Source organism: Giraffa tippelskirchi, chromosome 4 (genome assembly GCF_054371585.1).
Source record: "Giraffa tippelskirchi isolate mGirTip1 chromosome 4, T2T-mGirTip1v1.2.pri, whole genome shotgun sequence".
Taxonomy (NCBI): domain Eukaryota; kingdom Metazoa; phylum Chordata; class Mammalia; order Artiodactyla; family Giraffidae; genus Giraffa; species Giraffa tippelskirchi.
Window position 1 is genome coordinate 72282895 of NC_137278.1, and position 14606 is coordinate 72297500.

At 45.4% G+C, this 14606-nt stretch overlaps 1 protein-coding gene across 20 annotated transcripts in view; it reads left to right on the plus strand.

Annotated features, from left to right (window-relative positions):
* Positions 1-14606, plus strand: part of LOC145545898 (uncharacterized) — a 55339-nt gene that overhangs the window by 22000 nt on the left and 18733 nt on the right. For 8 of the 20 annotated variants that reach the window (XR_014082305.1, XR_014082302.1, XR_014082303.1 and 5 more), the window contains one exon: positions 14015-14080. The exons of 1 other annotated variant lie outside the window; for it this stretch is intronic. Coding sequence is in view for 2 of the 19 variants with exons in the window: in XM_081591246.1 (XP_081447372.1) it covers positions 405-458; positions 13274-13375; positions 14015-14080 (222 nt within the window). In the remaining 17 variants the exon portion in view is untranslated. Of the gene's footprint in view, positions 1-350; positions 2426-2894; positions 3562-5176; positions 5357-13273; positions 13376-14014; positions 14081-14606 lie in introns of those variants that run through there. 11 more of the 20 variants (XR_014082297.1, XR_014082287.1, XR_014082304.1 and 8 more) reach the window with 6 other exon arrangements.

Sequence of the window (14606 nt, forward strand, 5' to 3'; positions counted from 1 at the left end):
AGGGGGCTTCAGTCCGGATGCTTACAACTCGTCTCCTATTTGCATTTCCTGAGACATGAGGTAGGTAGGTTTCCAGGTTAGACTTTTAAAATCAACCTCTTGTTTACTCTCCCGAATAAAATTAACAACAGAGACAGGGTAAATAGCCAAATTTGTCTCTTGTGGATGCCTTAGAATAATAGTCATGACAAGGACAAAGAGGGGCAAAATCTTGTTTGAGTAAATGATCCAGAGATCACTGTTCACTGCACTTTCTTGGGACAAGGGAGACATTACACATGTGCAGAAAGGTTCCTTAAGGGTCAAGTGACAGGACAACGCCAGGCCATAATGAGTCTTACTTCTTCCAGACGCCTTTGCATCGAGACCCGTCTTGACTGAGAGATGCATGCACACCAAAAGTGATGGTGCAGAGACAAATTTGCCAGGAGGAGAGAAACAAGATGACTGGCCAGAAGGTAGACAAAGACTCAGAAAATCGCCCCCTTATAAAGTATTTAAAGTTCCCAAAGGCGCGGACTCCCTCTCTGAGTCCCCTTGAGCATCTTGCCACATGTACTTTGCTTTTCCTTTTTTACTTTTTTCTTTACCTCCCGCCTCCTTGGCTGAATTCTTTCCTGAAAAAGGAGGCAAGAACTGAAGATTTAGGCCCTAGCCACTTGCCTCTGTAGTCTAGTAGTTAGCGTGCCCAGTCAGGGAACTAACCGCTTCCAGCTACTTCTTACTGCTGCTCACGGCTGCGTGCATCGAAATCATAACGAGGCACCGAACCTGGGCCCTTGGCAGGGAAAGTGCACAGTCCCAACAACAGGACCACCAGGGAATTCCCAAAAGCTGAACGCTAGATCCCTCCTTCCATCCTGTTCTCTGGCTCTTCTCCATCTTAGTGACACCTCTCTGCTCACCCAGTTGGTTAAGCTAGAGACCCCGGTGCCTCCCCCTCTCCACCTCCAAAACCTCACAGAGCACGAACTGGCCCCTCCCGTCTCTCTACCACTCTTAGTATCCTCTGTCGAGAAGGAAACTTTCCTCTACCCTTCTAGGTTCTTCTGGTTGGTCTAAGAATGCAATTGACATGAGACTAACAGGAGAAAATCAAACTTAATTTTGTATATATGGCAACCCCACATACATGAAAGGTTCAAAAACAGAAAGGTAAAATGAGGTCTGTATTCCATCCTGAGCTAAGGAATGTTATAGGGGCGTGGGGCTTCCAAGGACAGGAGGGTCATGGATGACAAGAACAATAAGGGTTTGGTAATTAGATGTTTACCTTACCATATAGATGGAGCCACTTAGATAAAATTTATCTCTGAGAATAACTGATTTTTTTTTTCTGGAAGAAAAATCCGAAATTTAAATGCTTGTAGGTAGTTAAGGAAGGGGCTGTCGTTTCTCTTGAAGCTGTAGGGTTGTTATGGTCTTTACAGACCGGGACCTGGGGACTGGAGTCGACAAAAAGAAAGCGACAAAAAGAAGGACGCAGAGGACCCAAGTCTTGAGTGAAACAAGGGTGCTTTAGTCGTGGCAGCGTGAACTTATATATTGTTATACAAGGAAGCTTTAGGCAAAAAAATTGAGTTGAGCAAAAAACCAAAACTAGACACATAGCAACAGTAGCTAGGGGAATAACAATCGTCGCAGGGCCAGAAGACAATCTATATCTTAAGAAATAGGAACATGATTAAGTAGTTTTACAGTAAAGAAAAGGTTACTGAACGGAATCCACGTATGTGTTCTGCCTCATGACCTCAGTCTGGAGAACTGCATGCAGCTCTACTCTTTCCTGTTTTCCAGGAATTGATAAGGAGCAGAGAGTGTTTGAGAAACAGAAAACAACATACAGAATTCCTAAAATTAAACGTTCCCTGACACAGGGTCTCAATTGCCTTTAGTTCAAAATAATCCTCGTGCAACAGCGACACATGTTGGGGGAGGCTCGTTCTGAACCCCTACACCTCCTAACTTGACTCCCTGCTTTTGCTCTTATCTCTCTAACATTCATTCTCCATGTAATAGCCAGAGTGACCTTCTAAAAGCACAAATCACATCATGTCACCTCCTCTCATTAGAACTTGGCAGTGAATTCCCATCACCTTTGGATTACAGTCCGAAATCCATATCACTGGTCCTGCCATTTCCTGAATCTTATTTCATGCCAACACTTTCCTATACTTCAGCCATTTGGAGCCTCTACATTGGCTGGCCTTTCTACCACTGGCTCCTTCTCATCCTCCAGGTCTTTGGTAACTTAAAACATGTCCTACTGACTATTCTAATCCAAAGCACCAATCACACTTTCTAGTTCTATTTATTTGTTTATATATTGCTTTTCTTCCCCACCGTACTCCAAGCTCTAAAAGCTTATTCACCACTGTACAGCGAACACCCAGAACAATGCCTGTGTATCTTTGGCCTTTGTGAAGTTGATTGCATTAATGCCCCCCTTTCTTCCTGCAGTTTTGTAGGCTCCTCCCACTTTGGCTCTGGGCTCACTGTGCGGCTTTGGCCAATGAGATGTTAGCAAATATGACTGTAAGTAGAGGCTTGAAAAGCATATGCACAGTTCCACTTGCCTTTCTGCACAATTGGTTTGGTGGTTTTTTAGTCAATAAGTCGTGTCCAACTCTTATGACCCCATGTAGTATAGCCCACCAGGCTCCTGTGTCCATAGGATTACACAGGAAAGAATACTGGAGTCAGTTGCCATTTTATTCAAGTGAAAATGCTAGTCAGTCTGTCATGTCTGACTCTTTGCAACCCCAGGGACTGTAACCTACCAGGCTCCTCTGTCCATGGACTTCTCCAGGCAAGAATACTGGAGCAGGTAGCCATTCCCTTCTCTAGGGGATCTTCCCAACCCAGGGATCAAACCCAGGTCTCCTGTATTGCAGGTAGAGTCTTTGGGTCCTGCCATTGCCATGAGAATGTTCCTTGATATACTGCTGAAGAGATGTGAGAAGTAGAAGAGAAGATATGATCCAGCCTAGCTGAGGCCATTCATAGCTAGCTGAACCTCAGATGTACCATGGAGCCAGTCAAAATCAGCAGAGCCACCTGACCCACAGCTGATTGCAGACTTTTAAGCCACCTGAGGCCAAAAAACCAACCCATAGACTCATGAGCAACAATAATTACTTTGTTTTTGAATAATTACTATGTTTTTTAATAATACAGCATCATTGTGACAACATAACTGATTTAGCATTCAAATATTTGTTGGCTAGAGGAGTATTAGTGAATTTTAGACACTAGAGCAGGGCAGGAAATATGGCAGATTTCTTTGGGCTTTAAATGATAGGGATAGACAGAAGGGACAAAGTAGACGATTAAGTGGTTAATCCCATTAGGGGATCATAAGTAGAAAAAAAGGTATGGGTGACACCTGCAAGATAATTATGACTCAAGAAAGCAGGTTTGTTTTCCAACAAAACCATGCAGCAGAGGCTTGAGACCTGCCCCCAAACAATAAAATAACGGTGAAATGAGACCTATATCCTGCCCAGTGAGGCCAAAATCATTCCTAGAACATGCTGTTCTGTGCACACTAAAAAACAAAAATAGAGGAAAATGTGACATCATGCTGAAACCTGAGACAATTTACCATATTATCGTGTATGTTACCACATTATGCCCATTTGCCCATTTTGAACATGACAAACTGGACTATGACAGTGAAGTTTGACCATACAGGGACAAGAAAACTCTCCTGCTCGATGTGGAGGAGGAACTGATGATGGAAGTTTGATATTTATTCAAGAATGAGGAAGAAGGTGGTTTTCTTCTCCTCTCCACTTTTCCTTTGATTACAAAAATAAGGCCCACCCAGCTTTGGGGGCTACACTTCCTTGCCTGCCTATTTGTGTCTCTCACGAGCATCCTATACAAATAAATCTCTTCTTGCCTGTCACTTTGCCTCTCACTGTTGTTGAATTATTTCTGCACTGAGACAAAGAACCTGAACATCATTAAGTCCTGAGATGAGTTCTATGGTTTCAGAACTCAGGTGCATGCTTGCTAAGTCACTTTAGTCGTGTCTGACTCTTTGTGACCCCATGGACTGTAGCCACCAGGCTCCTCTGTCCATGGGATTCTCTAGGCAAGAATACTAAAGTGGATTGCCATGCCCTCCTCCAGGGGACCTTCCCCACCCAGGGATCGAACCCACTTCTCTCACGTCTCCTGCACTGACAGGTGGGTTCTTTACCACTAACGCCACCTAATTAAAAAGACAATGGGCCTGAATCCTGTCCTATGGGTTCAAGTCCCATCCAGGGAGAAGTACAGTTTCAAAGGGATCTCCCTACAGCACATCCCCTATAGGGAGCTTTCTGTGGGTTCAGTTAGCTCTACTGCTCTTTCTGGTTATGTAGGAAGCCAGGGTTTGGTGGGGATGTTCCAGAATGGAGGTATCCAGGGCTAGAGTGAGGCCTATATTAGTTTTCTGCTGCTGCATAAGAAATTACCATACACTGGGCAGTTTAAAACAATACCGGTGTATTGTCTCAATACCAATGTATTGAGAGGAGTCTGGGCACAGAGTACCTGTGTCCTTTGGGCAGGATCTCACCAACTGGACTCACGGTGTCTGCTAGGGCTGTGACCTCACCTGTGTCCTTGAGTCCTCTTTGAAGCTCAGTGAGGCCTCAGGGTAAGCAACTCTTTACAGGAAACTGAAAACAGGGCCTCAGCAGGAAGCCTCTTTTCCTCCTATCACTTTAGCAAAGCTAATAATACATTATAACTAACTTTTAAATCAGATGTCCCCAGCTCTACTCATCCTGACCCAAGCACATCTTTCAAATCTCTTAATCACACAATTCCTTGCCTAACTTGTCGATTCTTTCCGTAAATCACGGAAGTAGAAATGAAGGATAATTGACAGATGACCAGATCTCTTCCCTAGCTTCTGCTTTAGTGATCTCCCCAACAAATTGTGTGAACCAGATAACATTGAGAGGGGTCAACAAGCCACAGTGGGGGATGGTGGTGACTCTGACCCCCATCTCAGTGATCAACTGCGATGGCTTCTCTGTTTCCCTTTAGAATTTACATGGCCAAGCAGAATATTTAGAGGTGGTTTTTTGGGGTCGCCGAGTTCACTGTCTTCCCAGATTGCCAGCATTCTGATTAAAGGAACTTTTTTCTTTTGCCTTTTTGAAACCATCTACTTCAGATTGGGACTTGAACCCAGCCAAAACCCTGCTTGGGACTCTAACCTATGTGGCCAGGACTTGAACCCAGCTGAACTCCATGGTCTTCCAGCTGAGATCACTGACCTGGTTGCAGGACCTAGTGAAGCTCGGGTTCTTGGTGCCTCATCACAGAAACAATTCAGTGAGAGACAAAGTGATAGGTAAGAAGTGGGTTTATTCAGAGAGGCACATACTCCACAGATAGAGTGTGGGCCATCACAGAGGGCAAGTGCAGCAGCCTTGAATGTGGTGTAGTAAGATTTTATGGGCTGGGTAATGTCATAGGATAATGAGTGGGAGGATTATTCCAACTCTTTTGGGGAAGGGGCGGGGATTTCCAGGGATTGGGCCATTGCCCAGTTTTTGGTCTTTGATGGTTGATCTTGAAACAGTCATGGCACTTCTGGGTGTGTCATTTAGCTTGCTGATGTGTTATAATAGCTTGTACTGAGGATAAAAGTCTAGTTAAGTTGACTTGTCTGCCATCTTGGACCCATTTGGCTCTAATCAATTTATGCTGTGCCCGGGCTATGTCATTCTGTCAAAGTTGTGCCCTGACCCCTTCCCTCCTGTTTCAGTTTGTGAGTATGTCATTGATTTTGTCAGCGGTGAGCAGTGGAACTTGAATCATCAGATTCATTCCAAAATATTAGGGGCCAAATACACCGTGAAAGGCAAACACACACAGTGAAAGGTCATCTGGGCCCAGATGGAGGAGGGGCCCTGGGGAGACACTCCCATCACTTCCCCAAGGATTTTCAGAGGAAATGGCCACAGAGGGTTTTCCTTAGGGCCTGGGTGGGTGGCTGTCTCTGAGCTGTGTGGCTGTGTTCAGGCCTGTTGCCTCAATGGCCTGAGAAAGCAGGGCCCACATGGATCATGTTTCTGACCTTCAGGACTTGATAGATCATGGTACATACAGGTTAGGGCACAGTGAACGTCTGGGGAAGGAATGAGTCCCCAAGGGTCCATGTGAAGCCTGCAAAGCACCGAGTTCAACTTCAGTTGCTCAGTCGTGTCCAACTCTTTGCGACCCCATGGACTGCAGCACACCAGGCTTCCCTGTCCATCACCAACTCCCGGAGTTTACTCAAACTCATGTCCATTGAGTCAGTGATGCCATCCAACCATCTCATCCTCTGTCATTCCCTTCTCCTCCTGCCTTCAGCCTTTTCCAGCATCAGAGTCTTTTCCAACAGGTCAGTTCTTCGCATCAGGTGGCCAAAGTACTGGAGTTTCAGCTTCAGCATCAGTCCATCCAATGAGTATTCAGGACTGATTTCCTTTAGGATGGACTGCTTGGATCTCCTTGCAGTCCAAGGGACTCTCAAGAGTCTTCTCCAATACCACAGTTCAAAACTATTTATTCTTTGGCACTTAGCTTTCTTCATAGTCCAACTCTCACATCCATACATGACTACTGGAAAAACCATAGCTTTGACTAGATGGACCTTTGTTGGCAAAGTAATGTCTCTGCTTTTTAATATGCTGTCTAGGTTGGTCATAACTTTTCTTCCAAGAAGCAAGCATCTTTTAATTTCATGGCTGCAATCACCATCTGCGGTGATTTTGGAGCCCCCCAAAATAAAGTCTGTCACTGTTTCCATTGTTTCCCCATCTATCTGCCATGAAATGATGGGACCAAATGCCATGATCTTAGTTTTCTGAATGTTGAGTTTTAAGCCAGCTTTTTCACTCTCCTCTCACTTTCATCAAGAGGCTCTTTAGTTCTTCTTCCCTTTCTGACATAAGGGTGGTGTCATCTGCATATCTGAGGTTATTGATATTTCTCCCAGAAATCTTGATTCCAGCTTGTGCTTCATCCAGTCCAGTATTTCTCATGATGTACTCTGCATATAAGTTAAATAAGCAGAGTGACAATATACAGCCTTGACGTACTCCTTTCCCGACTTGGAACCAGTCTGTTGTTCCATGTCCAGTTCGAACTGTTGCTTCTTGACCTGCATACAGATTTTTCAGGAGGCAGGTCAGGTGGTCTGGTATTCCCATCTCTTTCAGAATTTTCCACAGTTTATTGTGATCCACACAGTCAAAGGCTTTGGCATAGTCAATAAAGCAGAAGTAGAGGTTTTTCTGGAACTCTCTTGCTTTTTCGATGATCCAACGGATGTTGACAATATGATCTCTGGTTTCTCTGCCTTTTCTAAATCCAGCTTGAACATCTGGAAGTTCATGGTTCATGTACTGTTGAAGCCTGACTTGGAGAATTTTGAGCATTACTTTGCTAGCATGTGAGATGAGTGCAATTGTGAGATAGTTTGAACATTGTTTGGCATTGCCTTTCTTTGGGATTGGAATGAAAACTGACCTTTTCCAGTCCTGTGGCTACTGCTGAGTTTTCCAAATTTGCTGGCATATTGAGTGCAGCACTTTTACAGCATCATCTTTCAGGATTTGAAATAGCTCAACTGGAAATCCATCACCTCCACTAGCTTTGTTTGTAGAGATGCTTCCTAAGGCCCACCTGACTTTGCATTCCAGGATGTCTGGCTCTAGGTGAGTGATCACACCATCATGGTTATCTGGGTCATGAATATCTTTTTTGTACAGTTCTTCTGTGTATTCTTGCCACCTCTTCTTAATATCTTCTGCTTCTGTTAGGTCCATACCATTTCTGTCCTTTATTGTGCCCATCTTTACATGAAGTGTTCCCTTGGTATCTCTAATTTTCTTTGAAGCGATCTCTAGTCTTTCCCACTCTATTGTTTCCCTCTATTTCTTTGTATTGATCACTGAGGAAGGCTTTCTTCTCTCTCCTTGCTGTTCTTTGGACCTCTGCATTCAAATGGGTATATCTTTCCTTTTCTCCTTTGCCTTTAGCTTCTCTTCTTTTCACAGCTATTTTTAAGGCTTCCTCAGACAACCATTTTGCCTTTTTGAATTTCTTTTTCTTGGGCATGGTCTTGATCCTTGTCTCCTGTACAATGTCATGAACCTCCGTCCATAGTTCTACAGGCACTCTATCTAACAGATCTAATCCCTTGAATCTATTTGTCACTTCCACTGTATAATCATAAGAGATTTGAATAAGGTCTTACCTTAATGACCAGTCCATCCTAAAGGAAATCAGTCCTGAATATTCATTGGAAGGACTGATGTTGAAGCTGAAACTCCAATACTTTGGCCACCAGATGCAAAGAACTGACTCACTGGAAAAGACCCTGATGCTGGGAATGATTGAAGGCAGGAGGAGAAAGGGATGACAGAGGATGAGATGGTTGGAAGGCATCACTGACTCAATGGACATCAGTTTGAGTAATCTCCGGGAGTTGATGATGGACAGGGAGGCCTACCGTGCTGCAGTCCATGGGGTCACAAAGAGTCGGACACGACTGAGCCACTGAACTGCATTGAACTTACCTGAATGGTCTAGTGGTTTTCCCTACTTTCCTCAGTTTAAGTCCAACTTAAAAAAGCACCAAGGCTTCCACTAAAGAGCAGATTTACACAAAGGTGACTCATGGGACTCCAGGCTAGACAGGGACCCCAGGCTAGACGTGGCCTCCAGGGTAGACATGGACTCTGGATTAGTTTCAATGATGACCTCCCTTCAGTGCTGCCCTCGGATAGATGTGACTCTTCCATCGCTGGAGTGGCATAGGGGCCAGGGGACCTTGGGGGCAGCAGGGGGTAGGGAGGCCCAGGTTTCAGCAGTCCTCCTTGGTGGCTCAGATGGAAAAGAATCTAGCTGCAATGCAGGAAATGGTAACCCACTCCAATATTCTTGTCTGGAGAATTCCGTGGACAGAAGAGCCTGGAGGGGTATAGTCCATGGGGTCCAAAAGAGTCAGGTGTGTAGGAGTGACTAACACTTTTACTTTCACTTGTAACAGAGCAGGACCCTAGGTGCCTTCCTGGGACACATCCCACCTCCTCCCCATACCCTCTCCTGTAGCTCCTCTCAGAAGTCCCTAGTTAATTGTATCTGATGCACATTGTTTTATAATGTGAAAACCCTCATCAAATGGAAGAAGGTAACTATTTGGTGATCTTGAGCACGTAGCCTCCAGGCCTACTGGAGCCTAAGGATTATTAATGTTCACCTTGCAGTACCACCCAGTCACCTCATCATCAGCCAATCAGAGAATTGTGCCAGAGCTGATCACACGCCCTGCAGGCCCCCCTCCCTCACCTAGCCCTTTGAAAATGCTTTCCTGAAACCCTTCAAAGAGTTCAGGCTTTCTTTTTTATATTAAAAAGAATTAATTAATTATTGAACCCATGTCCTCTGCATTGACAGACAGATTCTTAACCACTGGCCCACCAGGGAAGTCCTGGAGTTCACACTTTTCTGAGTGCTAGCTGTCCTGGACTAGTTGTACAGCTTTGCAGTAAGCACTGCACTTCCCTTCACCACAACCCGGCATCAGTAGATTGACTTTACTGCCCATGGGGGAGCAGACGCTTGGTCCTTGAAGTTTTAGGGACTTAAGGATCTGCTGTTTCATACTGTAGATTCTTTGCCATTACTTTGCCGACAAAGGTCCGTCTAGTCAAAGCTATGGTTTTGCCAGTAGTCATGTATGGATGTGAGAGCTGGACTATAAAGAAAGCTGACTGCTGAAGAATTGACACTTTCGAACTGTGGTGTTGGAGAAGACTCTTGAGAGCCCCTTGGACTGCAAGGAAATCAAACCAGTCAATCCTAGAGGAAATCAGTCCTGAATATTCATTGGAAGGACTGATGCTGAAGCTGAAACTCCAATACTTTGGCCACCTGATGCGAAGAACTGACTTGTTGGAAAAGACCCTGATGCTGGGAAAGATTGAAGGGGGGAGGAGAAGGGGATGACAGAGGATGAGATGGTTGGATGGCATCACTGACTCGATAGACATGAGTTTGAGCAAGCTCCGGGAGTTGGTGATGGACAGGAAAGCCTGGCATGCTGCAGTCCAAGGGGTTGCAAAGAGTCGGACACAACTGAGTGATTGAACTAAACTGACCTGAAGGATCTGCTTTTTGCAGATCAGCCACCTGAGGGGGCAACAGAATAGCTGACCCAGCGTGGGAATAAACCTCTGGTCCTGCTGAATGGCTTGAAAAACTCCTGGGTGGCTCTGGGCCTGGCTTCCTTCCCCATAGTCCCTGAGAGGATATTAGCTCTCCAGGGAGGTCAGAACTAAGAGCGGATGTCCTGCCCTGAAGCCCTGTGCTCAGTGCAGGAGCTGGACTTCCTGCAACTGCAGGATGCTGCATGGCCACGAGGGGTCACTCCTCACCAGGCTCTCAAAGCAGAGACGGCTGGCCGGGCTTTACACCCCCTCCTCCTCTCTCCTCGAAGATCTCAGGGCTCTCAGGTGTGTCCCCCATCCTCAGTTCATCAGCCAGCACCTCGCACCCATTGCATTGGTCCCGTGGGGTCAGAGGAGTATTGGAGTACTCAGATAAAATATAGGATGTGTAATTGAATTTGAATTTCAGACAAACAACGAATAATTTCTGAGTATAAATATGTTCTATACGATAGTATTGCTAAATCTGGTAACTGAGCATGGAGTCAGACCCTTGCATTCAGATTCCAACCCCACTGTTCACTGAGTGATAGGAGCAATTCTCTTCATTTTTCTGAGCCTCGATTTCCTTATCTATAGACTGGCTAATGACACTTCATGGGGTTATATGAACACTATCGTGTTCAGGTTAAGAGCTCAATAAACCTTAGCCTGCTTTCTTTTCATTCCTTAGAAGCTATTGATCCTTGACTTCAGAGATATTGTATCTTCTAGCTAAAAATTGACCATAAACAGGAGACTGCAAGAGGCAGGAGAGGCAAGGCTGTAGGTTGAGGGTGAGAATAGAAACCATCTGCCACCACCTTGTCCCCAACCCACCACTTAGAGTCTACAGTAACATGGTGTTGCTCTTCCCGTCTTTTTTCAGCCGCGTGGGAACTAATCACTGTCTTTATCAACCAGAACTCAGCACCATAGGAAACTTGCCAAAGAGATACAAGTTACAAATAACTTCATTGTTCAATCCAGGAACTTCCTGAAAGACTTGTTTACATTTACATGTTTACATTTAAATGCCCCAGCGAGGCCTTAGGTAATGCACTGAGAGTTTTGGTTTTCATGATGGTGCAGGGAAGGCTACCAGCATCTAGTAAGTGGCTAGAGGCAGCAATTCTACAATGAACTGGACAACCACAAAGAATTATTCAGCCCCCAAATGTCAAAAGTGCCAAAGTTGAGAATCTCTGACTTAAAAGAACATCAAACTGTTCAACTCTTCAAAAGTGTTAAATGAATTAGACCAGGCTCAGAGCCACCCAGGAGTTTTTCAAGGCATTCATCTGGGCTAGAGGTTCATTCCTATGATGGGTCAGCCACTCTGTTGCCCCCAGGTGGCAGATCTGCAAAAAGCAGATCCTTAAGTCCCTAAAACACCTGGAGTTCTCACTATGGTGAGAACAGCGAACAGTCTTAAAGATAGTTTTGGTGATTATTCCAAGGAGCCAGTGTCCCACAGATGCCTTTCCTGCATCACTTGGCTGTAGGATCTGCTGTCCACAGGTCTTCTCTTCATTTCTGGGTGGGAGAGTGATTCCTGGATGGGGAGCTAGCCCCAGGTCTCTGGGAACGGGCCCGGCCCCTCAAAACGGGCGCATCCTTTATCACAGCCTCTTTCCTATCCCTTGGGCCTGCCCACGTGTTCAGACCGTGCAGCCCCATCAAGAGTCAGACTATAAAACAGGAGACTTGGGTTGTATCTCTTACTTTCCAGCTAGCCTGTCAGGAGATCCCTGGTAGATCTCTCTGAGCCCATGCCCCCAGAGGAGGATCCCTGCCCAGACGAGGAGATACAAACTGCAGGGCATTCTGAAGATTACAGAGGCAAGATGTATCCCCCACCATTTGAAGAGGAAAAGTTAAAATTTTACATAACCTCCTGCTCCTTCTGCCTCTGTAACTCAGCTTGCTCCTTGCAAAATCTGGATCACATTGGTCACGTAGTCTCAGAAAGTGGGGACTCACAATACTAGGAACTGGAGCTTATCTCATTCACCCTTATCCTGCTCTTTGCAATTGCCCAGTCCCTGCAAACCTGCTTAATCATGCCTATCTGTGTAAAGATCAGGCAACCCCCTCCCCATCTTGACTGCTGATCCCATGCACTCGAAACCCCTTAATTTAAACCAGCCTATTAGCAGCTAATGTTGCTCATTATAGTCTGTCTATAAAAACTCTGTAACCCCTTTGTTCGGGGCTCAGAGCTTGAAGCGTTAACTCCTCTGGGCCTGCCAGCTTAATAAACTTGAGTTCTCCAACTCTCCAAGTCTGGTGCTTGGTTTTTTGATTACTGGTTTCTGCAACACATTCACCCAGTGAGTTCCAACTCTCTGGCCCAGCTCATTTAAAAATAATTGAAAAACAAAAAACAAAGGAAACTGCAAAAAAGAGAAAGGGCCCTGTTCTCAGCATCTGTTAACTTCTGGTGTGTTTCACTTATGCATATAGCCTTTGATCATACATGTATGAGAAGGCAATGGCACCCCACTCCAGTACTCTTGCCTGGAAAATCCCATGGACGGAGGAGCCTGGTAGGCTGCAGTCCATGGGGTCGCTAAGAGTCGGACACGACTGAGTAACTTCACTTTCACTTTTCACTTTCATGCACTGGAGAAGGAAATGGCAACCCACTCCAGTGTTCTTGCCTGGAGAATCCCAGGGACGGGGGAGCCTGGTGGGCTGCACAGAGTCAGACATGACTGAAGCGACTTAGCAGCAGCAGCATACATGTATAGCCCATGTATGAACTTAAGATATAAGGTTATTTTTTCCACTTATAATGAGGATACTTCCTTGTGATATTAAAATCTCCTTGGAAATTGGAGCTTAAGGGCATCAAACTATTGCTCCAGGTAGATATAACCTAGTGTTTATTTAACTTAGTGACTGACTGGCTGATAATGACAAGACTCTCCTGTAATTCTCCATTCTCCTTGTCCTTGTGTGACCTTTGCCTCCATTTAGCACCTACTAGTCATATGATCCCATCCCTGTGAGACTTTAGTTTGACTCACATCACCTCCTCACATTGTCTTTTCCTTGTGCAGAGACTGTTGGATCAAATAACTGATGCTCAATTCTGGCTGGATGCTGAGGTCACCTGGGAAGTTTTAAGAAAAGAAGGCTTGCCCTGCCTTCAGAGATCTGATGTAATTGGTCTGAGGGTGGGGCCCAGGCTCAGTACTTTTTAAAAAGCTCAGTGATATATAAGTTGAGAACCCCTGAATTAAACAGTCCTTCAGGTCCCTTCCAGTTCTGACGATCAGTGAGCTTTGACTGGGTCAAGTAAATGAAGTAGAGATGTTATTATATTGCTCTGGGAAAACAGAGTATATAGTAATTATTTCCAGGAGTATTTAGTTAAACTCTTGGGTCTCAAAGGAAAAAAAATTATAAAGGGTCTTTCTCCACCTTCTGGAAATATCCTGGCTCCCATTACCCTCTCCAATTAATAGTCCTAAAAGGACTGTGGACTGCTGCTGCTGCTGCTAAGTCGCTTCAGTTGTGTCCGACTCTGTGCAACCCCATAGACGGCAGCCCACCAGGCTCCGCTGTCCCTGGGATTCTCCAGGCAAGAACACTGGAGTGGGTTGCCATTTCCTTCTTCAATGCATGAAAGGAAAAAGTGAAAGTGAAGTCGCTCAGTCGTGTCTGACTCTTAGCAACCCCATGGACTGTAGCCTACCAGGCTCCTCCGTCCATGGGATTTTCCAGGCAAGAGTACTGGACTGGGGTGCCATTGCCTTCTCTGACTGTGGACTAATCTATGCTTTATTTCCATTTCACAGATGAGAGTAGGAAAAGTCCTGAAGACAGTTAAGCATCTGACTATCGGCAGAATCTGCAGTAGACAGGCCAGTGTCTTAACAATTCTGTTCAGTAAATGTCTTCTGTGTAGAAGAAATTCCTGGAAGATGGGGATGGGTGGGAAATATGCAAGTTTAAAAGGAGTATTTGGCAGCTTGTGTATCGAGAAAGTTAATGCTGAGCTCGTCAGGATTGGAAGCAGACAAAGGAAAGCAGAGGGGGAAACAGAGAGAGAGGGAGAGACAGAGACAGAGGGAGGGAGCGTGACTGAGCCTGCCCCAGCGCCTGGAGTTGTGTTCCCTGCTGCAGAGCATCAGGCCCACTGCCAGTACCCCTGATAGGGTTGAGGACAAACTACTCCAAAAGATGGCACTTTAGCATATTAAACTGAAGGAATCTGAGAAACAGCAATTGTGGGAAGGATTCTTTGACCTTCCCCTGATGTATGTGTGCTCAATTGTGTCTTACCCTTTGCAACCCCATGGATTGTAGCCTGCCAGGCTCCTCTGTCCATGGAATTTTCCAGGCAAGAATACTGGAGTGGATTGCCATTCCCTACTCAGGGGGTCTTTC